Source organism: Oryctolagus cuniculus, chromosome 14 (assembly GCF_964237555.1).
Source record: "Oryctolagus cuniculus chromosome 14, mOryCun1.1, whole genome shotgun sequence".
NCBI classification, from domain to species: domain Eukaryota; kingdom Metazoa; phylum Chordata; class Mammalia; order Lagomorpha; family Leporidae; genus Oryctolagus; species Oryctolagus cuniculus.
In genome coordinates this window covers 39,512,352-39,536,683 of record NC_091445.1, presented here as the reverse complement: position 1 = coordinate 39,536,683, position 24,332 = coordinate 39,512,352, and the positions used below count along the sequence as shown (strand labels likewise).

Sequence of the window (24,332 nt, the reverse complement as noted above, 5' to 3'; positions counted from 1 at the left end):
CAGTGGAAGATGGTCCAAGTCCTTGGGCCCCTGCACCCACGTGGGAGACCCAGAAGAAGCTCCTGGCTCCTGGTTTCAGATCAGCACAGCTCCGGCCATTGCGGCCAATTGGAGAGTGAACCATTGGATGGAAGACCTCTCTCTCTCTCTGCCTCTCCTTCCCTCTGTGTAACTCTGAGTTTTCAAATAAATAAATAAATCTTTAAAAAAATTACCCTGTGGGTTTTTTCTTTCTTTTTTATTTAGAGAGGGAGTGCTCATCCAGTTGTGCACTCCCCAAGTACCCAAAACCCCTGGGGCTGCCTGTTGAACCCAGCCACTCTGACACAGGATGTGGACTTGTTAGGGCAGATGCCTGCTCCTTTTTTAAACCTTTTATTTTGGAAGATTTCAAATGTACACAAAAATATGGAAAGTACTGTAATGTGCTCCCAAGTACATTACAATAGTACCTCAGTCAACTGCCTACCTTAGAGAAGGTGGGAGCAAGTGAGGGAGACGCTCTGGAGCTGGAACGCCAGGGCTGAAAGCCTGGCCCTACCCATGAGCAAGTATGCCAACTTGGGCACATTGAAGCTTCCTCAGCTGTAAAATGAGGAGGTAATCGTGCTTTTCATTAATTGAATTAACATGTGCAGTACAAAGTGCCCATAGTATGATGACATAGAATACACTAGCTATTATTCTTTCAATGGCAGAGAGTCTCCTGCAGTCCCTGTGGTCTGCTCTGCACACCCTCCTCAATGTGTCCACATGAGCAGGGAGAGAGGCTTGACTTTCTGGCACAGCTGCTCAAATCGATAAAGAGATCTGCTACAGAGGAAGGGAAGGGAAGCAATTTGGGGTTTATTGCAAGGGTACTAGAATTATTTTTTTCTTTTTTTTTAAAGATTTATTTATATATTTGAAAGTCAGAGTTACACAGAGAGAGGTCTTCCATATGCTGGTTCACTCCCCAGATGGCCACCAGGGCTGGAGCTGCGCTGATCTGAAGCCAGGAGCTGGGAGCTTCTTCTGAGTCTCCCACGTGGGTTCAGGGGCCCAAGCACTCTGGTTATCCTCCACTGCTTTCCCAGGCAATAGCATAGAGCTGGATGGAAAGAGGAGCAGCCAGCACTTGAACTGGTGCCCATATGGGACCTCAGCACTGCAGGCAGTGGTTTTACTCCTTATGCCACAGCTCGGGCCCCCATTGCCACCTCTTCAAGATTAAGCATTCAAAGTTTCAACTAATTATTTTGGGGCGAGTAATACATTCATATTTTAAAAATACATGAGAGGGCCGGCGCTGTGGCTCACTTGGCTAATCCTCCGCCTGTGGCTCCGGCACCCCAGGTTCTAGTCCTGGTCGGGGCGCCAGATTCTGTCCTGGTTGCTCCTCTTCCAGGCCAGCTCTCTGCTGTGGCCCGGGAAGGCAGTGAAAGATGGCCCAAGTCCTTGGGCCCTGCACCCCATGGGAGACCAGGAGAAACACCTGGCTCCTGGCTTCGGATCAGCGTAGCTCTGGCCGTAGTGGCCATTTGGGTGGTGAACCAACAGAATGAAGACCTTTCTCTCTGTCTCTCTCTCTCTCACTGTCGAAGTCTGCCTGACAAAAAAACCAAACCAAACCAAAACAAAAAAACACGAGAATACTGTGACTGATCTTCCCACAGTTTTCTCATAAGCTCAGGTTCTCTCCTTGAGGTAACCTTTATCAGTTCCTCACACCGGCAAAGTTCATCTGTGTTTTACCCAATTTTGAATTTCTAAACCCTGAGGATACACTGGTCAGCGGGCGCTGCTCTCACACTGTGTAACTGCTTTTCAGGAGCCTCTAACAACAAAATCAGCCAGCGATTTTAAAACTTCTCTTTCAAAAATGATTAAAAATTAATCTTAATGAAGAATGGGATGGGAGAGGGAGTAGGAGATGGGATGGTTTGCGGGTGGGAGGGTGGCTATGGGGGGAAAAACCGCTATAATCCAAAAATTGTACTTTCAAAATTTATATATGTTAAATAAAAGTTTTCTTTAAAAAAATACTTCTCTTTCAGGTTTGAGCTGAGCAGACTGCCTCCTTTTTCTCTTTTCAATAATTCCTAAGGACGCCACCGATAAGGAAGACCACGACTTTGCGTCTCAATTTCCGGTTCACAGGTAACCCAGGCTCGGTAGCTTGATAGTTACCATGACTCCCGGCGCCATGCGCCTGACGCAATCAGCGGCGCCGACTGATGACGCAATGAGTTCCGACGCCCTCTGAAGGTGGGGGAGCAGGGAGGAGGGAGAAACTTAGCTATTAGTGTGGCAGGGTCATGAAGAAGAGGCGGCGGTGGGAGAGAGGAGGCGGCGGCGGGGGCCTGAAACTGCGGTAGCTGCCCGCTGGGCTGGTGGTGCGGCCTTGTGGGGAGGGAAGTCGTTCCTAGCCCCTTCGGGCTGGGGTCGGGGCTCGGGGCTGAGAGCGGCCGTGGGGCCGCCTCCCCGGGCCCCCTGGCTCCGCCATGATCCGCAGGGCACGCCTTAGTGTGAAGCCGAATGTCAGGCCGGGTGGAGGTGCCAGGGGCTCCAGCGCCCCTGTGCCTCAGCGTGGACAGGAGTCTCCCAGGCCGCCGGAGCCTGCAGCGCCCTCTGCCCCGAAGCCAGCGGAGCCCACGGATGTGCCTGCGGTGGATTCTGGGGGAGCGGAGCCCCCAGAAAAGGCTCCCAAGAGCAGGTAAGCGCTTTCGGGAGGGAGTGTTTTCCTGTGCCTCGCCGCCCCGGGTCTCCTACCTGGAATCGGAGCGGCTGAACTTTCTCCGAGGAGCACGAGGCATCCTTTTCCTTTGAGACTGGGTGAAGCCACTGCACACTGCAGTTTATCCCCCGGCCGGTGCGGACCACGTCTGCCAGTGGTGGTAGGAGAGGTGCGGGTGTAACAGTCCTAAGGTGAAGAATATCGCCGTCTGCATTTGAGAATTTCCACTACCGTGCTTTTCGGTTTTGCCGCAGTACTTTGCTGGGAAAATAGTTTAATTTCTTAATATTTGAAGGGAGCCGACCACAGTGTGTTTGGTTCTGCTGACTTATGTCAATGAGGAGGACATGTGGTTGCTTGCTTTGGGTTGAGGGTGTGCCTCTTAAACTATGCTGAGCGTGTTTCCCCAACGCCGAGGCTCGGCCGGAGCCTCTTGTGGCACATTTGGATTCAGGACCGCCTCACTACACGACTTGGGTCGATTTTTCCCAGGCAGGACTTATTCAGCTGTAAAATGAGGATAATATAGCATTTTTCGGAGCGGTGCTGTGTAGATTAGAGGTAACTTGTAAGAATTCAGGGCATAGCAGAATAGTTGCCTATACAAAGTTTTTAAAAAGTGATGGAGCAAAGTAACTGAGACTCGGTCAGACTAAGAGGGTCTCTGTTTCTATGTGATATACTCATATATGAGCAAACCAGCGAACAGGCAGCCTTGTTAAGTGACAGTGGCATTGTACAAATTCTGTTTATGCCAAGAAAGATGAACATTTTCTTTCTGGCACAGCTTCCTCTATTAGCCTGAACTGTTGCCACCATGGGGTGCGATTTTGATATGGGTAGCTCAGTGATGCTTAGTAATTTCCAGGTTTCTTACTTGAATCTGTTACAAAATTTCTACTCAAAAAGGAGATACCAGTATTAATCACTGTTAAATTAATACAATTCTCAGGGTTTGTTAACTGTTTATGACTGTATGATTGATAATTTAATAAGTGACCTTTGAATCTGTCGGTAGGAGACATTTATGTGTGAGGATATTTAATTGTTTTAAAGTTGACTTTTACTGAGTATGCTTTTTAAATCTCATCTTGCCTTTTTTATGGATCTTTGCTAGTTGTAAAAAATCTATAGGGAATGTATTCTGTCCTTATGCATTTAGAATAATTGATGAAAAGCAAATGGTGCATGTATATCATGCTGAGGTAAGAATTGATATTGGAGACTTTCTGGAAAGATTGTACTACAGGTTTTCTATTTTTACCTAAAACTAATTATAAGATGAAAAAAGGGGACTTGTTAGTTCCCTATCTCCTCTTTTTAAAAACATTTTTAAAAAGTTTTAATTGGGCCGGCGCCGTGGCTCAATAGGCTAATCCTCCACCTTGCGGCGCCGGCACACCGGGTTCTAGTCCCGGTTGGGGCGCCGGATTCTGTCCCGGTTGCCCCTCTTCCAGGCCAGCTCTCTGCTATGGCCAGGGAGTGCAGTGGAGGATGGCCCAGGTGCTTGGGCCCTGCACCCCATGGGAGACCAGGAAAAACACATGGATCCTGGCTCCTGCCATCGGATCAGTGCGGTGCGCCGGCTGCAGCGGCGGCCATTGGAGGGTGAACCAACGGCAAAGGAAGACCTTTCTCTCTGTCTCTCTCTCTCTCACTGTCCACTCTGCCTGTCAAAAAAAAAAAAAAAAAAAAAAAAAAAGTTTTAATTGACACATTATTGCACATACTTACGGGGTACACTGTGTTATTTCAATACATATACAGTGTAATGATACATAGATTGGGTAATTGATATATCTATTACCTCAAATGTTTATTATCTCTGTGTTAGAAACAATCAAACTCTCTACTTGCTATTTTGACATATACAGTTAATTGTTGTCAGTGATATTTACATCCTGTAGAACTTCAGAAGTTATTTCTCCTATCCAACTACATCCCTGTTCTCTGTTCTTGACTTAATTTTAGACCAGACTTGCAATATTTACATCTAATATGTAATTTGGAGTGATTGAATACTTATTTTGAGTGAAGAGTTTATTCTAATGATGCATAAGTGAACTTATATCTGTTGAAAGATATGTGATTTCTGCTTCAAACAGAATTTGCCTTGGGTCATGTAGCTAAGCGTGCATCTTCAAACACTAATACAACTATTTCAGAGGTTTGAAGCTGTGCATATCGGATCTGAGTGATTTTTTACATTGATACATAAATGGCAGTAATTTAGACTATTTTTGGAAATGTCAATGTGAATTATAAGCTAAATTTTAAAAAGCCAGCTCTGTTATCTAGTAATTCACATTAGGCTAATTAAGCTTTGTTCTGTAACTTTTGTTTTTTATTTTTTGTCTTGAGGTGTTACGCATATAATTATGTGCTCTAATGTACTTGGGGACTTGAAGTTTGAAAAAGATTGACTATCTTTTTTAGAATTACATAGCTGAAAAGAGTTACTAAACAAAATCTTTTATTACAAGTGCTGTCATAGTTATGAGAAATCTCAAGTTATTATTTTAATAATGAGACTTTACCAATTTGGATTTTCACTATGTTGGATTTTAAAACCAGCATATATAAAGGAAGATTCATGTGCCTTTTTTTTTTCCTTTTTCAATTTCAACAGTGATGAAAAGACTGGTGGTGGTAATGGTGTTGAAGAATCCAGTAAATCTCCCTCTACTGTTTCACAGAGAAGAAAGCGAGTGTCAAGTACTTCTAGTCTGGCTAAACCCAGTGTCAGTGTTCCTTCAGAATCTCCTCCCATAGCCACAGCTGTTCAGGATGCTCCACAGCCGAACCCCGTTCCAACGAAAGAGAAACAGCCGTGCTCAGACAGATACCGAATATACAAAGCCCAGAAACTGAGGGAAATGTTGAAAGAAGAGTTGAGAAAAGAGAAGGTAAAGAAGGAGAATTCGAATGTGATGTTGCCTGCTAGACTCCTGCTGTTACTATTTATATGTTAGGCGGTATCATTTCGGGGAAGAGGAAGCATCTTAGCATTTTATGGGGCAATAAAATCAAATCACATTTCTTATGTTAATAAAATGTCTCCTTTTGTTAATAGAATGATGGAGAGACACCCAAATCTTAAGCTCTTTGATAGTAATTTTGACATATTTGTATATTTTTTAAAATTTATTTTTTATTTCAAAGGCGAAAAGAGAGGCAGATAGGGAGAAAGAAAAGTTTCCATTGTTTTACTCCCTAAAAGCCTGCCATCACCAGGGCTGATCAAGGCTGAAGCCAGGAGCCCAAACTCCAGCTGGGTCTCCCATGAGGGTGGCAGGGGCCCAAGTGCTTGAGCAGTCATCTCATTCCTCCTAGAGTGTGCATTAGCAAGAAGCTGAAGTGGAAACAGGAGTCAGGACTCAAATCAGGCATTCTGATTTCGAATGTGGGCATCCCAAGGTGGGACCTAACTGCTGTGCCAAATGCCCACCCCTGATTTATTTTTTGAATATATTTTATGCTTTTTCGTTGTTGTTTGTAAAGGCAGCAAAAGTTTTATGTACATGCATATACACACAAGCATATTCATATTGTCAAGCAGATTTTTTAATGTAAAGATGTCCTAATGATGTGATATATTTATTTGAAGTAAGAGAAACAGTTAAGCGATATGAATTGATAATTTTTTTATAGATTTTGAAAAAATGATCTTATTTATTTGAGGCAGAGTTACAGATGGAGAGAGGGAGAGACAGAGAGAGAGGTCTTCTGTCTCCTGGTTCACTTCCCAAATGGCTACAGGTGCTGGAGCTGGGCTAATCTGAAGCCAGGAGCCAGCAGCTTTTTTTTTTTTTTTTTTTTAAGATTTATTTATTTATTTGAAAGGCAGAATTACAGAGAGGCAGAGGCAGAGAGAGAGAAAAAGACAGGTCTTCCATCTGATGGTTCACCCCAGGTGGCCACAACAGCTGGAGCTGTGCCAATCCAAAGCCCGGAGCCAGGAGCTCCTGCGTCTCCCATGTGGATGCAGAGGCCCAAGCACCTGGGCCATCTTCCAGTGCTTGCTTGCTTTCACTTTTTTTTTTTTTTTTTAAGCTTTATTTATTTGAAAGTCAGAGTTAGAGAAGGAGAGAGGTCTTCCATCTGCTGGTTCACTCCCCAGATGGCTGCAATGGTCGGAGCTGTGCTGGTTTGAGGCCAGGAGCTTCTTCTGGGTCTCCCACGCCAGTGTAGGGGCCCAAGCACTTGGGCCATCTTCTACTGCTTTCCCAGGCCATAAGCAGATTGTTGGATTGGAAAAGGAGCAGCTGAGACTCAAGCCGGTGCCCATACAGGATACCGGCACTGCAGGCGGTGGCCTTACCCACTACGCCACAGTGCCGGCTCCTTCCACTGCTTTCTCAGGTTGTAAGCAGAGATAGATTGGAAGAGGAGCAGCTGAAATGCAAACGAGCACCCATATGAGATGCTGGTGCCACAGGCAGAGGCTTAACCTACTGTGCCACAGTGCCAGCCCCTACAGATTTGTTTGAAAGGTAGAATTAGAGAGATCTGCTGGTTAATTCCCCAAATGGCTTCAATGGTCAGGGCTAGGCCAGGCCAAAGCCAGGAGCCTGAAATTCCATCAGGGTCTCCAGTGGTGGCAAGTACCCCAAGTACTTGGGCTGTATTCTGCTGCTTTCCCAGATGCATTTACAGGGAGCTAGATTGGAAGTGGAGCAGCTGGGACTTGAACCAGGGTACATATGGGATGCCAGCATCACAGGCAGAGGCTTAACCTGCTGAGCCACAGTGCCAGCCCTGGTGGAGTTTTCTAAACTGATATTAAGGAAAATTACAAATGAGAAAAATCTGTGGTAATGCACTTATAGTGGAATTTGTGTTCTTTTCAGTGAGATTTGTTTATTTCCTCCTACTTTAGCTATAGTGAATCCTGCTGGCGCTGGAGTTAGATACTTAATTGAATTTTAGCTTTATTCCCTTACTAGCTGTGTGACTTCGGCCAGTTTAATTTATCTTTCTATGTCTAATTCCTCATCTGTAAAGTAGGACTAATAATATCTGTCTCATTGGTGAAGATTAAATGAGTTAATACATGTGAATCACGTTTAAACTAGCTTATGAAAAATACTATGTGTCTAACAAATGTCATCTCTGTAAATAAATGTTAATTATATATATATATTAATTTTTTATTTTTAATTTTTTTCTTTTTGAGAGGCAGAGAGAAAGGTCTTCCTTTTGCCGTTGGTTCACGCTCCAATGGCCGCTGTGGCCGGCGCGCTGCGGCTGGCGCACTGCGCTGATCCGAAGCCAGGAGCCGGGTGCTTTTCCTGGTCTCCCATGGGTGCAGGGCCCAAGGACTTGGGCCATCCTCCACTGCACTCCCCGGCCACAGCAGAGAGCAGGTCTGGAAGAGGGGCAACCGGGACTAGAACCCAGTGTGCCGGTGCCACAGGCAGAGGATTAGCCTATTGGGCTGCGCCATCAGCTATATGTATATATTTTTTTTAATTAAGAGGAGGGCATTTTGCTTGGTGCTTTGTATCTGTTAGGTAATTCTCTCAGCTGTGAGAGGCAGAGGTCATTGTTAAACAGTGACCTGTGTTAAACATGACCCATGCTCATGTAGGTTTTCTGTTTTATGTCTGAGGGAAGGACATGTGTTCTGGACTGATATCCTCAAACTCTAGGCCTCTAGAAATGTTGTGCCTTACAGAATCTGTTTAATTTGACTTATTTTGGAGAACTGAAAATTAAACATTTGCTTCAAGAATTTTATAAAATTCAGAGTTCCTGTTCACTAGAGGGTAAACAAGCTGTATGAATGTTATTATAAATTTTTAGTAAGCTAATGTTGTTAGAGGGCATTACTAAGCAGGATTTTATACACTGAACATTTATCCAGTCTCAGTCAGTTTAGTTTTTAGGAAATATGCTACAAGTTTCTGATGCTCAGTTTATAAAATTTCCACTAGAATTAGGTTTGTTAGGGGTAAGAGTGATAGTAAATCATTTGTAGTGAATGTAAATGTGAACTGTGTATTGGAATATACTGTGTTTGAAATTCATTAGTATTTCTAACATCAAATTGAATCTGTGTGCATACAGAAACAGTGGAAAAACAAATATGCCCTAAATGAAAGTCAGAGACCACTAGATCGTTCAAAAATGACTATGAGAGACTTCATATATTACCTACCAGATAACAATCCAATGACGTAAGTTAAAATTTATTTCTTTTGTAGATCTTGAGGTTATATAGTGATTTAAGTAGCACATTCAGAGTACAGTTCATGTTTTCTAAAAGCATACTGAAAAAATTTGTAGCACATCTAATATTTCATTAGGGAAAACTTAATAACATTAGGTAACTATTTTCTGGGAATGATAAATGATACTCTTTATCTCTGAGATTAAAAGTAAGTTTCCTTTGTTCTATTAAAAACCAGGTTTAGTAAAAACAACTAGGCCACTTTCCTTTCTCTAATCAAGATTGCAATTTCCATCATATACTATGACCTGATCTAGAGTGGTAGTTTAGTTTTGTGCCCTACCTCATAATTAAATACAGTGGCGATTTGATGAACGAATCCTCCAAGAACAAAGCTTCTTTAATCAGTGTTAGCCTGGGCACAATAGGGGCAGAGCAGCCAGCAAGTTTGCAATGAATCTTTCTGTTTTTTTGTTGATGAGTTAGTAGGTAGAGGTAGGAACAGTGGCATGTTCTTCTGTATAGGCCAGGTCTTTGGCCCAGTTGAAGCCAGAAACCTAGGTTTTGAGTTGTTTGATGTCTAGATGCTGGAGACAAATCAGCTAGGTTGCTTCGTGCCTTGGGACCAGGAACATCCTGTACTTGAGGAGTTAGAGGGTAAGAGCATTTCCTGCCTAAGCTGACAAATTATTTGTACTATTAGACAAATTCTTGACTGAAAAATTGGTTTTGGTTTGTGCCATTATTAGTAAAGTGCTATAGTATATTATACAAAAGGAAGTTAAAATAATTTGTTTTGTGCCTATAGATAGAATTGACAAGATGTAAATTAGTAATTTATTAAAAATATTCTGTTATTTATATTTAATAGTTCTTCATTGGAACAAGAAAGGAAAACTGAAAAATTACTGCCATCAGTCCAAACAAAAGAGTAAGCATCTAATCTTATTTTTTTTCCAATATATTTCTAGTACTGGGACATTTAAAAAAATATTTATTTATTTGAAAGAGCTACAGAGATGGAAGTCTTCCATCTGCTGATTCACTCCCAGGTGAAGCTGCTGGCTCCTTGGCTTCGACCTGGCCTTTGTGGCCATTTGGGGAGTGAACTGGTGAATGGAAGACCTCTTTCTCTCTCTGCCTCTGCTTGGCCCTCTCTGTAACTGACTTTCAAGTAAATCTTTAAAACAAATAATTTCTTATTTATTTTGTTTGAAAACTAGCATGATACAGGGAAAGAGAGGGAAGTCCTTCATCTGCTGGTTCACTCCCCAATCGGCTGCAATGGCTGGGGCTGATGTAGGCTGAAGCCAGGAGTGTTGAGCTCTATCTGGATCTCCCACGTGGGTGGTAGGGGCCCAAGCATTTGGGCCATCCTCTGTTGCCTTCCCAGGTGCAGTAGTGGAGGGCTGGATCAGAAGCAGAGAAGGTAAGACTCAAACTGGTGCTCTGCTATGGGATTACAGCATCGCAGGCAGTACCTTAGCTCACTGTATGATGATACCAGCCCGTGTCATAATTTCAAATTCATAGTGTTCAGGGAACACCTCTCATAGCTATATGAATTAAACCCGTCTTTACTTTGGGTAGGCCAGAGAGTAAGAATACTCCTGATGCTGAAGGTAACGAAGAACTGGAAGAAGAGACAGATGATGGGCCGTTGCTGGTCCCACGAGTGAAAGTGGCAGAAGATGGTTCTATCATTTTGGATGAAGAAAGGTGAGTTGAAAAAGAGAAAGAGGTGTGGATTCGTAAGAATCTTTGTCTAATCAGAAAATTCTGATTTTGTCCGTCATTATCACTTAGACCCTGGTGTTTGTATTTTGTGTAATGAATATTGTAAATAAGAAAGTGGGTTATATTCATTTATAATGTGTAGCATTCTTTATAATGTTGTGTTTTGTGTAAGGTGAAACTGCTGTGTATTAACCTAACCATTGTATTACTAATTTTCTTGGTAATTGAATTGAACTACTGAATAATCATGCCCTGTACTCCACTGGGGAGAAATTTCTTAGGCTGATTCAGTTCTGAGCTCAGTGTCCAAGTTTTCAAATTTACTAAAGTCATATGTGCAATGAAACATACACTTAACATTTTCTGACTTTTCTTTTGGTAAGGTGTGATTCACTTTATGGTTTCTAAGTCATAGCATTACATTTCTCATTTTTGGTATGATGGAATTATTTATTTATTTATTTTTGACAGGCAGAGTTAGAGAGAGAGACAGAGAGAAAAGTCTTCCTTTTCCGTTGGTTCACCCTCCAATGGCCGCTATGGCCAGTGCGCTGCGCCAATCTGAAGCCAGGAGCCAGGTGCTTCCTCCTGGTCTCCCATGGGGGTGCAGGGCCCAAGCACTTGGGCCATCCTCCACTGCCCTCCCGGGCCACAGCAGAGAGCTGGCCTGGAAGAGGAGCAACCAGGACAGAATCCGGTGCCCCAGCTGGGAATAGAACCCAGGGTGCCGGCACCGCAGTTGAAGGATTAGTCAAGTGAGCCATGGTGCCGGCCAGAATTTAGTTATATTTTAAAGTATGGTTTTTTAAGAAGGATTAATTAGTTAAATTAGAGGGATAGAAAGTCTTGACAGTTTATGAAAAATTTTATAGCATTTAGATCCTATGATAGTGCAAATATCATATAAATTCTATGATGATGCAAATATAATATTGGTAATAATGATTGTTTTTGCATAATTTTTCCATTAGTTTATGATGATGATTTTATTGGTTATTAAAGGAGTATTAATTGCTTTGTTTGCTGGGTTGTGAAATGTAAATATAAAATACTTATATTTCTCATTATCCCCATTGTGCCTAGCACAGAACTGTATGTTGAATGTAGGAGGTATAAGTCAATAAAAATATTTTTTTTAGATAGGCCAAAGATATTTTGTGAATTTTGTTATTGTTAAGAATTTTGAAAATACGTGGGTGCATTTGTTTCTGCCTCCTGGGAATCACATTTTAAGTGAAAATTGGCATATGCTTAGAAAATACGCATATTTCAAATGTACAGCGTTTTACTTTTGGAATGACTACCATGGTAAATTTCAAAATGAAACTATTTAAATGTCATTTGCCTTTGCCTCTTCACTTCAGTGTGGACTTACATGAAAATTTGTTTGTTTCAGTTTGACTGTAGAAGTTTTAAGGACAAAAGGCCCCTGTGTCGTTGAGGAAAATGACCCTATATTTGAACGTGGTTCTACAACTACATATTCCAGCTTTAGGAAAAACTATTACTCTAAACCATGGTCAAATAAAGGTAAGTAATTTTCATTTGAAATTATGTGTTACTTGTTTAAATGAAATGAATTACTTGTTTCTGAATTAGTTTCCCCTAAGCAAATAAGATGTGAACTACCATGTTGTTTTCTCTCCAACTAATTTTATTTGCATCTCTCTTGTCTGCACCATGAACTGTATCTCTGTTTTATCTTTCCATTTAAAAGATTTTTTTAAAAATTATTTTTATCTTATTCCACCACAGAGAGAGCTCTTTGATCTACTAGTTCACTCTCCATATGCCTGTGACAGCCAGGGTTGGGCCCAGCTGTAGCTAGGAGCCTTCCAAACTCAATAGAGGCCTCCTGTGTGTGGCAGGAACTCAAGTACTTGAGCCATCACCTACTGCTTCCCACCCCACAGCAGGAAGCCGTATTGGAAGCAGAGTAGCTGGAACTCAGACCAGGTACTCTGATACGAGGTGTGGGCATCTTAAGTAACATCTTTTTTTTTTTTTTTTAATTTTTTTTTTCTATCTTTGACAGGCAGAGTGGACAGTGAGAGAGAGAGAGACAGAGATAAAGGTCTTCCTTTTGCCGTTGGTTCACCCTCCAATGGCCACCGCGGCTGGCGCGTTAACAGCTGGCGCATCGCGCAGATCCGAAGCCAGGAGCCAGGTGCTTCTCCTGGTCTTCATGCGGGTGCAGGGCCCAAGCATTTGGGCCATCCTCCACTGCACTCCCGGGCCACAGCAGAGAGCTGGCCTGGAAGAAGGGCAGCCGGGACAGAATCCGGCGCCCCGACTGGGACTAGAACCTGGTGTGCCGGCGCCGCTAGGCGGAGGATTAGCCTATTGAGCCGCGGTGCCGGCTTAAGTAATGGTGCCAAATACCTGCCCCAGAAATATTTTTTTAGGACTTATTTATTTGAAATGCAGAGTTAGAGAGGGAAGGAAAGACAGAGAGAGAGAGAGAGAGAGAGAGAGAGAGAGAGAGATCTTCTGTCCTCTGGTTCACTTCACAAATGGCTGTAATGGGCTGGGCTGGGCCAGACTGAAGCTAGGAACACAGACCTCCATCCGGGTCTCCCACATGGGTGACATGAAACTGGGGCCATCTTTTCCTGCTGTCCCAGGCATATTAGCAAGGAGCTGGATCAGAAGTGGAGTAACTGGGACTCAAGTCGGTGCTCATATGGGATGCTTTTACTCATTTGGGATGCTAGTATTACAGGCTGTGGGTTAACCCACTACACCACAATGCTAGTGCCAGAAATACTTTTTTTTCCCAAGGTTTGTGTATTTATTTTAAAGGCAGAGTTACAGAGAGAAAGAGGGAGAAACAGTTGAAAGGTAGAGTTAACACAGAGATAAATATATATGTTGATTCACTCCTCAAGTGGCTGCAATGCCCACGGCTGGGCCAGACTGAAGCCAGAAGCTTCATCTGGGTCTCTCACATGGGTGCAGAGGCCTAAGTACTTTGGTATCCTCTGCAGCTTTCCCAGGCACATCAACAGGAAGCTGGATTAGAAGTAGAATAGCTGAGATTGGAATTGGTGCCCATATAGGATGAAGGATTGCAAGTGATGGCTTTGTGCACTGTGCCACATCACTGGCTCCAGAAATCTTTTTTTTTTTTTTTTTTTGACAGGCAGAGTGGACAGTGAGAGAGAGAGACAGAGAGAAAGGTCTTCCTTTTGCCGTTGGTTCACCCTCCAATGGCCGCCGCGGCCGGCGTGCTGCAGCTGGTGCATCACGCTGATCTGAAGCCAGGAGCCAGGTGCTTTTCCTGGTCTCCCATGCGGGTGCAGGGCCCAAGGACTTGGGCCATCCTCCACTGCACTCCCGGGCCATAGCAGAGAGCTGGCCTGGAAGAAGGGCAACCGGGACAGAATCCGGCGCCCCGACTGGGACTAGAACCAGGTGTGCCGGCGCCGCAAGGTGGAGGATTAGCCTATTGAGGCACGGCACCGGCCTTTTTTTTTTTTTTTTTTTTAATTATTTGTTTATTTGCTTTATTTAGTTGAAAGGCAAGGTGGGAGAAGAGAAAGATAGATAAATAGATATAGATATAAGTATCTCTCATCTGTTGATTCATTCCCCAAATTTTCATCACAGCCAAGAGTGGGTCAGGCTGAAGCCAGGAACTGGGAGCTGAATCCGGGTATCTTTCCTGGGTGCCAGATTCTCAAGTACTTGAGCTATCACCTACTGCTACCCAGGTTGCACATTAGCAGAAAGCTACAGTTGGAGGTGGAGCCAGGACTAGAACTCAGGCACTCTGACGTGGGATGTGATCGTCCCAGGCTGTGTCTTAACAATGTCACCAAATGCCTGCCCCAGAGATCTTTTTAAGAATTAGCTTTGGGGGGCCTGTGCTATGGCACAGCAGGTTAATGCCCTGGCCTGAAGCCCCGGCATCCCATATGGGTGATGGTTTGAGACCCGGCTGCTCCACTTCCAATCCAGCTCTCTGCTATGGCCTGGGAAAGCAGTAGAAGATGGCCCAAGTGCTTGGGCCCCTGCACCAGCATGGGAGACCCAGAGGAGGCTCCTGGCTCCTGGCTTCAGATTGGCGCAGCTCTGCCCATTGTGGCTATTTGGGAAGTGAACCAGAGGATGGAAGACCTCTCTCTTTATTAGTCTCTACCTCTCTCTGTAACTCTTTCAAATAAATAAAATAAATCTTTAAAAAAAGAAAAGAATTAGCTTTGGGCTGGCCCTGTGGCATAGAATGTTAAGCCTCTGCCTGCAGGGCTGGCATCCCATATGCGTGCTGGGTCATGTCTCTGCTTCTCCACTTCTGGTCCAGCTCCCTGCTAATGTGCCTGGGAAAGCAGCAGAGGATGGCCAAAGTCCTTGGGTCCCTGCACCCTCGTTGGAGACCTGGAAGAAGCTCCTGGCTCTTGGCTTCAGTCTGGCTCAGCTCCAGCCATTGTGGCCATTTGGGGAGAGTGAGCCAGCGGATGGGAAGATATTTCTCTCTCTCTCTCTCTCCTTCTCCTCTATCTCTGCCTTTCAGATAAATAAGTAAATAGTTTTTTTAAAAAAAGAATTAGCTTTATGGTAATCTTGGCTGAACTCTTCCTCTCTGTCAAATGCCTTTTTGAAAATAATATCATTTTAGTAAAAAATAAGCAATATTTTTTAAGATTTATTTTATTTATTTGAAAGGCAGAGTTACAGAGACAGAGATAGAGGGAGAGACGTATCTTCCATTGTCTGGTTCACTTTGCAATATCTGGTTCACTCTGCAAATGGCCACAATGGCTAGAGCTGGGCCAGGCTGATGTCAGGGGCCCAGAATTTCTTCTGGGTCTCCCGTGTGGATATGGGGGCCCAAGTATTTGGACCATCTTCTCTGCTATAGCTCATTAGCAGGGAGCTGTATCTGAAGTGAAGCAGCTGAGGGTCAAAGCATTGCAGGCCACAGCTTAACCTGTTACGCCACTATGCTGACCCCAAGAATATTTCTAATGCTCATAATATTCCGCTCAGTATTGTATGATAATTTTTCTGTAGGTTAACAGTTATGCTGTTAGAAAAAGTACATTGTACCTATTGCATGGTATTGTTGTTTATTATTTACTTTTTAAAAAAATATTATTTATTTATTTGAAAGGCAGAGTACAGAGAGGGAGAGCCAGAGAGACAGGAAGATCATCTATCCTGTGGTTTACTTCCCAGACGCTGGCAACAGTTAGGGCTGGGCCTGGCCAAATTGGAGTTCCATGTGGGTGGGTTGGGTGGCAAGTGTTTGGGTCATCGTTGATTATCTCCCAGGCATATTAGCAGGAAGCTGTATTTGTAGACACTGAGTGGTCAGGATTTGATCCTAGGCACTGAATTGGAATGCAGGTGTTCCTAGCTGTGGTTTGATCCATTGGGTCACAGTGTGACTGATAATTTTTCTCAAGACACTTTGAATTTGACCTGATAGTCAGAATGTCTTTTTAAAGTTTTCAGCTGCTTTGTGATGAGAATGCAAATATTTTGTATTATGTGTTTTTTTTTTTAATTTGAGGAAGGTGTTTTTAGATATTGCTTAAGATTCTATCTAATAAAATTATTTTTAATTCAGAATATTTGCTTATGTAAGGTTTTTTCCTCTGAAATATTTACAAGATTGATTTTCAGGTATTCTAAATCTTTTGTCTTTACAGAAACGGATATGTTTTTTTTAGCCATCAGCATGGTAGGAACTGACTTTTCTATGATTGGACAGCTTTTTCCCCACAGAGCAAGAATAGAAATTAAGGTAAAGTAAACCTATCACATTTGTTGATTGGAAATAGCCCAAAAATTAGTGACAGTGTTGTTATTACTATTCCCTTTGTTTTTTTCCCTCATGATAATGTTTTTGTTACCTTTTTCACTCTTCATTACTTGAAACATAATGGAATATTTTTCAATAGTTGCAGTCTCCTTTAAAGTATCATGTTTTCTTACTTATATCTTGCCCACTTCTAAAATGAATTTGAGAGGATACCAATGAAGGGCATTGAAATTAAAATAAAAGACAATGAATAGGGAAGATAAATGCACTAGTGTACTTAGGTTCAGAGTAGCTTTTTGAAGACAAAATGTATTTCTGAATTTCCTAGGCAGGTATATAAGGAACGCTGTGTTCTGTAGTGCTCAGTCGCTGATGTCTTGCTTTCCTAGCACACCTTAACTCTGAGGACAGCCAGTGGCACTGTTGGCAGCTGAGGGTCTGTCAGTTCCAGTTGTAAATGCTGCAGAGGAAGACCTTCTCTGCTTCTTAGTCTCTTTGCTGGAATCTGTCACACTGTGTTGTTGTAAGGCACTCCCAATTCTTAGTGAGAGCTTTTCCCAATCATGGCCTTTTCTCCTCATTTCACGTTCCCATCATGTTCATTACATTAATAAAAGGAATCATTGGGAAAGACAAATCTTTTTTCCCTTTTCTTTTTTTTTTTTTTTTTTTTTAAAGGCAGAGTGGACAGTGAGAGAGACAGAGAAAGGTCTTCCTTTGCCGTTGGTTCACCCTCCAATGGCCGCCGTGGCCGGCGTGCTGCGGCCGGCGCACCGCGCTGATCCGATGGCAGGAGCCAGGAGCCAGGTGCTTTTCCTGGTCTCCCATGGGGTGCAGGGCCCAAGCACCTGGGCCATCCTCCACTGCACTTCCCTGGCCACAGCAGAGAGCTGGCCTGGAAGAGGGGCAACCGGGACAGAATCCGGCGCCCCGACCGGGACTAGAACCCGGTGTGCCGGCGCCGCTAGGTGGAGGATTAGCCTAGTGAGCCGCAGCGCCGGCCCTTTTTTCCCTTAATTAGACAAGGTTTGGGTTGGTTGGAGACATTATTTAAGAGGTATTGTATGATATAATGGGATAGTCTTACTGTATTTCACATGAAATGAGAAACATTCTTCATGTTCATTTTCTAATTGGTAATATTTGATAAAAGGGGAAGAAAATGAGAAATTGAGGGTTTGGGTGTCTGATGATCTAAGTAATTAATGATAAATTTGTTGCTACCCTATTGCTCTCAAAAATCATGGGATTCTTCACCTAAAAGCTTAATGTGGCTCCAGCAGGTCTTTGGGCAAAGTGTAGAAAAGTGAAAATAGACAGTATTTGAGGTTAGTGAATTACATCACACTGATTGTCAGATGCTGAACAAACATCGTATTCTTGGGATACATTACTTTTAGTCATATTGTATTTTTCTTTTTGTGTGTTGCTGAATTTTGTTACATTTTCTTGATGAATTTTTGCACTTTTGTTTATGAGGGATGCTTTACATTCTTTGTCCTATTTGAATTGAGGATCAGGCAGATCACATAAAATGAGTTGGAAAGTGTTTCCCTTTTATTTTTTGGAGAATGTGTTTCAAATCATTACTATTTCTCCTTTATTATTTGATATAATTCACCACTGAACCTTCTAATGCAGCACTTTTCTTAGGAAGAGGGTTTAGATTATAAATTCAGTTTCTTTGAAATTTCTTTAATATAAATTAGAACATTCAGATTGTTATATCAGATTTGACTTTGAATTTTCAGGCATATGATTTTCATCCTGTTCCATTATTATTTAAAATATGTTTTATTTGTTTTTATCTACTTGAAAGAGATGGGGGTTTGAGGGGCAGAGAAACATAAATATCAATATTCAATATGCTGTTTCATTTCTCAAATGCCTGCAATAGCCAGGGCCAGGCCTGGTCAAAGCTAGGAGCCAGCAAGTCCATCTGGGTCTCCATGAGGGTGACAGGGCCCAAGTACTTGAGCTGCTGCCTCCCAGAATGTATTAACAGGAAGCTGGATTGCAAGTAGATAGCAGGGACTTGAACTCTGATAGGGGATGTGGGTGTGTCAAGCAGCAACTTAATCCACTGCCCACCATGCTGTGATCATTTTCATGTTTTAAAGATAAGTGATATTCCAATATGAATGATAAATTTGTATTTTTTAAAAAATTTACTTATTTACGTGGAAGTCAGTTATACAGAGAGAGGAGAGGCAGAGAGAGGTTTTCCATCCACTTGTTCACTCCCCAGTTGGTCACAACAGCAGGAGCTGTGCTGATCTGAAGCTAGGAGCCTGGAGCTTCTTCCAGGTCTCCCATGCAGGTACAGGGGTCCAAGGACTTGGGTCATCTTCTACTGCTTTCCCAAGGCATAGCAGAGAGTTGGATTGGAAGAGGAGCAGCCGGTACTTGAACTGGCATCCAAATGGGATGCTGGCACTGTAGGCGGTGGCTTTACCTGCTACATCACAGCGCCGTCCCTGATAAATATGTATTTTTGCTCCACTTCGAGAGAGAGATCTTTTCCATCTGCTATTTCATCTGGGTCTCCCACGTGTTTGGCAGGGGCCCAAGCACTTTGGACATCTTTTACTGCTTTCTAAACAGGCACAGTAGCAGGGGGTTAGTTCAGAAGTGGAGCGGTTGGGACTTAACCAGCACCCGTATGAAATGCCTGTAGGCTGCAACTTTACATGCTGTGCCATGAGACTGGTTCCACAAAATTTTAATTAAACAGATAAACATTTCAATCTCACATTGATCACTTTTTTTTTTTTTTTTAAGATCTGTATTTGAAAGGCACAGTGACAGAGAGAGGAGAGACAGAAATCTTCCATCTGCAGGTTCACTCCCCAGATGGCTGCAACTGCCACAAGCTGGACCAGGCTAGAGCCAGGAACCGTTAACTTTACCCGAGTCTCCCCATTTGGTTGGCAGGGACTCAAGTACCTGAGCCATCAATTGTTCCTTTCTTGGTACATTAGCAGGGAGCTGGATTAGAAGTAGAGTAGCTGGGACTCAAACTGGAATTCCAGTATGGGTTGCTGGCTTTGAAAGCAGCAGATTAACTTGATGCACCACAATGCCAACCCTTGCTTGTCCATTTTTTATTTATTAATTTTTAATTTATTTGAGAGGCAGAGAGAGAAACAGAGACAGAAAGGCAGCTCCTATCTGCTCATTCACTCCCGGAATGTCCACAGCAACTGGGGTTGGGCCATGCCTCAGCCAGGAGCCAGGAACTCAGTCTGATTCTAACATGTGGGCAGTAGAGACGCAAGCTCTTGAGTGCACCTCCCAGAGTAAATATTAGCAGGTAGTTAGAATCAGGAGTGAGGCCAGGACTCTAACCTAGATATTCTGATATAGGATTTGGCCATTCTAAGCTGCACTTGGCCAGATGTCTGCCTCCTGTTTATTTTAAAAATCCTGAATAGAAATTTTGTATATAATTTGACAGACTGAGTGTGCATATATTGTGTATATATACACACAACACGAAGTGTATGTGATTGTACATGTATATAACATATTTTTAGTTTTGAATGAATTTCTAGACTGAGATGAAGCCAGACCTCTCTTTTAAGTATATCTGTAGAATATAATATCACTGCTCCTCTTGCCCTTATTAAGGTGATATAGAAGAGTCTGATGTTGTGGTGCAGTGGGTTAAACTGCCACCTGTGACCCTGGCATCTCATGTGAGCCCTGATTTGAGTTATAATCCAGCTTCCTGCAAATGTGCCTGGGAAAGCCCAAGTACTTGAGCCCCTGCCACAAGTGGATGGAAGCTCTCTGTCTCTCTCTCACTCTCTAACTCTGCCTTGCAAACAAATAGTTCTTAAAAAAAAAAATCACCAACTGAAAGTTTCTAATAAAGTTTCATCTCAGCTAAGCAGAAACACTGGCATTGGAAAATTGTCAGGCCAAAGAGCTGTTATCCATGCTAGTATAATTTTCAGGTTTATAAATTAGTCAAACTGAAATTACCAACTGCCCACCATAGAATGAATTTTTTTAAACAATAAAGTACAACAGGAATGAGATTTGTTTTAAAATTTAACATACTCTCATCCTTTGTTTTCAAGATTTATTTATTTGAAAGGCAGAGTTACAGAGAGGCAGAGGGAGAGACACACACAGAGAGATCTTCCATCCACTGGTTCACTCCTCAGTTGGCTGCAATGGCCGAAGCTGGGCCAATCTGAAGCTAGGAGCCAGGAGCTTCTTTGAGGTCTCCCACGTGGGTACAGGGCCCAAGCACTTGGGCTGTCTTCTATTGCTTTCCTAGGCCATAGTAGAGAGCTGTATCAGAAGAGTAGCATCCGGGACTTGAACCGGTGCCCATATGGGTTGCCGACACTGCAGGCGGTGGCTTTACCTGCTATGCCACAGCGTAGGCCCTGCTCCTGACTCTGACTTCCTGCTAATACACACCCTGGGAGGCAGCAAGTGATGGCTCATGTGATTGAGTCTTGCCTTAAACATGGGAGACCTGCATGGAGTTCCTGGCTCTTGGCTTTTGCCTGGCCCAGTCCTACTTGTTGAGGGAATTTGAGTGAACCAGTGGATGTGACATCGTTGTCTATCGGTCTGTCTGTCTCTTTCTCTCATTGTCTGTCTTTCAAATAAATAAAATAAAAATTTAAAAGTCAGATTAGTGGTTAGAGTCTAAGCAGTTCCTTTGTGTGCATGTGTGTGCGTGTATGTGTGTGTTTGCAATTTTTTTCATGTCTTTTTTGCAATAAAAAATTTATTTTTGTGTATGTAGTAAAAACTTAAAGAATACTGATATAGAAGGGAGAGATGGGCTGATTGTTCTCTCATCCAGTTGCGTGTGCTTGATTAGACATCCTCAAATACACATATGCCCTCAGACTTCTTCTTTTTTTTTTTTTTTTTTTTTTTGACAGGCAGAGTGGACAGTGAGAGACAGAGAGAAAGGTCTTCCTTTTCCGTTGGTTCACCCTCCAGTGGCTGCCGTGACCGGCGCGCTGCGCTGATCCGAAGGCAGGAGCCAGGTGCTTATCCTGGTCTCCCATGGGGTGCAGGGCCCAAACACTTGGGCCATCCTCCACTGCACTCCCTGGCCACAGCAGAGAGCTGGCCTGGAAGAGGGGCAACCGGGACAGAATCCGGCGCCCCGACCAGGACTAGAACCCGGTGTGCCGGCGCTGCTAGGCGGAGGATTAGCCTATCGAGCCACGGCGCCAGCCCGCCCTCAGACTTCTTAATGACTTTAGGACGGATTGAGCCATAAGCCTTAAGTGTTTCCATCTGGGTGGAACTGAGGTTAGTGATCTGTGGTGCCAAGGAAGACATAGGAAATGTGACTGACAAAATATTCTGAAGATAAACTTGGCCTGCTTTGAAATTTGCTTAGTTGTATCTCTACAGTCTCTTCTCTGTGCCACACTTGAAATATATTAGAATGATGTAAGAAGTTTAACCTGAAATGATTGTTTTAGTTGTTAACCTCATTGATTATAATTTTGATATTTCCATGCTAGTTGGCTTTGTTTTTCTCTGTCTTCTGTAAACCCAACTTCCATTGTCAACTCATGCTTATAGGTAATGCATAAGGAGGAGCAGGAAGCTCAGTATTAGTATTTCATCTTCCTTTTTTTTTTTTAATTAATGATTTAACAGGTAACTTCCCTCTTGGCAAAGAACTATCATTTAGTAGAGGATAATCTATTATTCATTAGAATTTCACTTTAATGTTTACTGTTTCTTAAAAAAAAGATCTTTTTAATGAGAGAAAATTTCTATAGCTTTTTTGTTGTTGTCGTTAACAGAATAAATTTAAACGTGAAGAGAAAACAAATGGATGGAGAATAGATAAAGCCTTCCGTAAGTATTAAGACCTCTTTTATAGTATGTCATTTAGAGGACCGAACAAAAGGACCAATGTTTTGTCTTAGGCTCCAGTGTGTTTTAGATTTGTTTTGTCCCTATATTGGTGTAAGAAGAATATGAGTGAAAATTCTTCTATTTATCAGTATGGGTCTGGCAGTTGCTGCAAATCTGTAGACACCGGATTAGCCAAAAGAGCAGGTGTGTAGATTTCTAAGTCTAAGAGGTTACAAAATGACAGATGATACCTTTTCTAACTATTCTTTACTCTGAAGGAATTGTATTCTAGGAGTTAATTGTTTTTGGGTGATAGAGTTCTGTAGATGGTTTTTTCAGTAGTCAATCATTTTACTTCATCAGCTATGGTACCACCTGCTGTTTGCTAGTCACTATTCTAGCTTGGGAGCAGATGACAATTCTGTTTTTAGATTTTTTATCAGCCAGGAGCCAGGAGCTTCTTCACAATCTCCCATGTGGGTGCAGGGTTCCTAGGACTTGGCCAAGTTCTACTGCTTTCCCAGGCCATAGCAGAGAGCTGGATCAGAAGTGGGGCAGCCAGGACACTAACTGGCACCCATATGGGATGCTGGCACTTCAGGCGGCGGCTTTACCCACTACGTCACAGTGCCAGCCCTTAGATTATATTATTATTTTTTTAAATTTATTTATTTGACAGATAGAGTTATAGACAGTGAGAGAGAGAGACAGAGAGAAAGATCTTTCTTCTGTTGGTTCACTCCTCAAATAGCCGCTACGGCTGGGGCGGCTGGTGCCGCGCTGATCCAAAGCCAGGAGCCAGGTGCTTCTTCCTGGTCTCCTATGCAGGTGCAGGGGCCCATCCTCCACTGCTCTCCCGGACCACAGCAGAGAGCTAGACTGGAAGAGGGGCAGCTGGGGCTAGAACCCGGTGCCGCAGGCGGAGGATTAACCAAGTAACCCAGAGCTTCAGCCCCCTTAGACCTTTCTCTCTCTCTCTCACTGTCTATAACTCTACCTGTCAAATAAAAAAAATATTTAAAAATTTTTAAAACTTTCTGAAATTTATTTGGGAAGGAAAGAAGGGGAGAAACAGAGAGAGAGTGTACGCTCACCCTGTCCACTGGTTTACCCTCCAAGTGCCTGCAATGGTGGGGACTGGGTTGAACGAAAGCTGGGAGCCAGGAACTGAATCCAGGTTTTGCACATGCATGGCAATCACTCCAGCTATCACTGCTGCCTCCCAGGTTCTGCTTCAGCAGGAAGCTGGGGTCTGGAGCCAGCAGTGAGTATCACATGCAGGTACCCTGATGTGGGATGGGGTATCTTAACTGGCATCTTAACCACTAGGCTAATTTCCTGCTCTGCTTTTAGGATCTTAAGTCTCACTGGATGGGGGAGGGGAAACCGTTGATAAGCATAATCTCATAATGATTAATTTCTGAGAAGGAAAGTGGTGGATGTTTAGATTGGGTTTTCAGGGAAGTTCTGTCTAAAGAGGTAACATTTGAATTTAGACCTGATTTGAAAGAATAATAGATATCTTTCAATTTTTAACTAATATTCTCATTAAAATTAGCATTTTTTTTCAGTTTAGAAAAGTACATCAATACTCAAGGGATCTAAAAGAATATTATTTAAAGTAGTTCTTACATTCTTTTTTAGAAGGTATATATTTTTTATGGACCTGTAATTATCTATATTTCATAATTAATATATTCAATGTTCATTTATTCAGGAGATTAATGATAGTATAACTTTAAAAGAACTAGAATGAAATTAAATTTCTTAATTAAAATTAGACATAGTGCTAATTTTAGAAAAAAATCCAAGTAAGGACTGGCATTGGGGTACAGCAAATTAAGTTGCCACTTGCCATGCTGGTGTCCCATGCCACGGTACTCATTCAAGTCCTAGCTGCTTTACTTCTGAACTAGCTTTCTGGTAATGCACCTGACAGACAGGTGATAATGGTCTGGGTACTTGAGTCCCTGCTGTCCATGTGGGAGACTGGGATGGAGTTCCTATCTTCTGATTTTGGCCTGGCTCAGCCCTGGCTATGGTGGGCATTTGGGAAGTGAACCAGTGTTTGAAAGATCTCTGTCTTTCCC

The 24,332-nt window shown here is 42.9% G+C and overlaps 1 protein-coding gene across 10 annotated transcripts in view; it reads left to right on the top strand.

The window, feature by feature from the left end:
• Positions 1 to 2,193: 2,193 nt before the first annotated feature.
• The window catches only part of BDP1 (BDP1 general transcription factor IIIB subunit), a 107,235-nt gene continuing 85,096 nt past the window's right edge, over positions 2,194 to 24,332 (top strand). For 9 of the 10 annotated variants that reach the window (XR_007914355.2, XM_070056571.1, XM_070056568.1 and 6 more), the window contains exons 1-8: positions 2,194 to 2,695; positions 5,346 to 5,622; positions 8,786 to 8,895; positions 9,760 to 9,819; positions 10,479 to 10,607; positions 12,022 to 12,155; positions 16,280 to 16,374; positions 22,188 to 22,242. Coding sequence is in view for 9 of the 10 variants with exons in the window: in XM_070056571.1 (XP_069912672.1) it covers positions 2,484 to 2,695; positions 5,346 to 5,622; positions 8,786 to 8,895; positions 9,760 to 9,819; positions 10,479 to 10,607; positions 12,022 to 12,155; positions 16,280 to 16,374; positions 22,188 to 22,242 (1,072 nt within the window). In the remaining variant the exon portion in view is untranslated. Of the gene's footprint in view, positions 2,696 to 5,345; positions 5,623 to 8,785; positions 8,896 to 9,759; positions 9,820 to 10,478; positions 10,608 to 12,021; positions 12,156 to 12,439; positions 12,582 to 16,279; positions 16,375 to 22,187; positions 22,243 to 24,332 lie in introns of those variants that run through there. The other variant, XM_051833244.2, reaches the window with a different exon arrangement.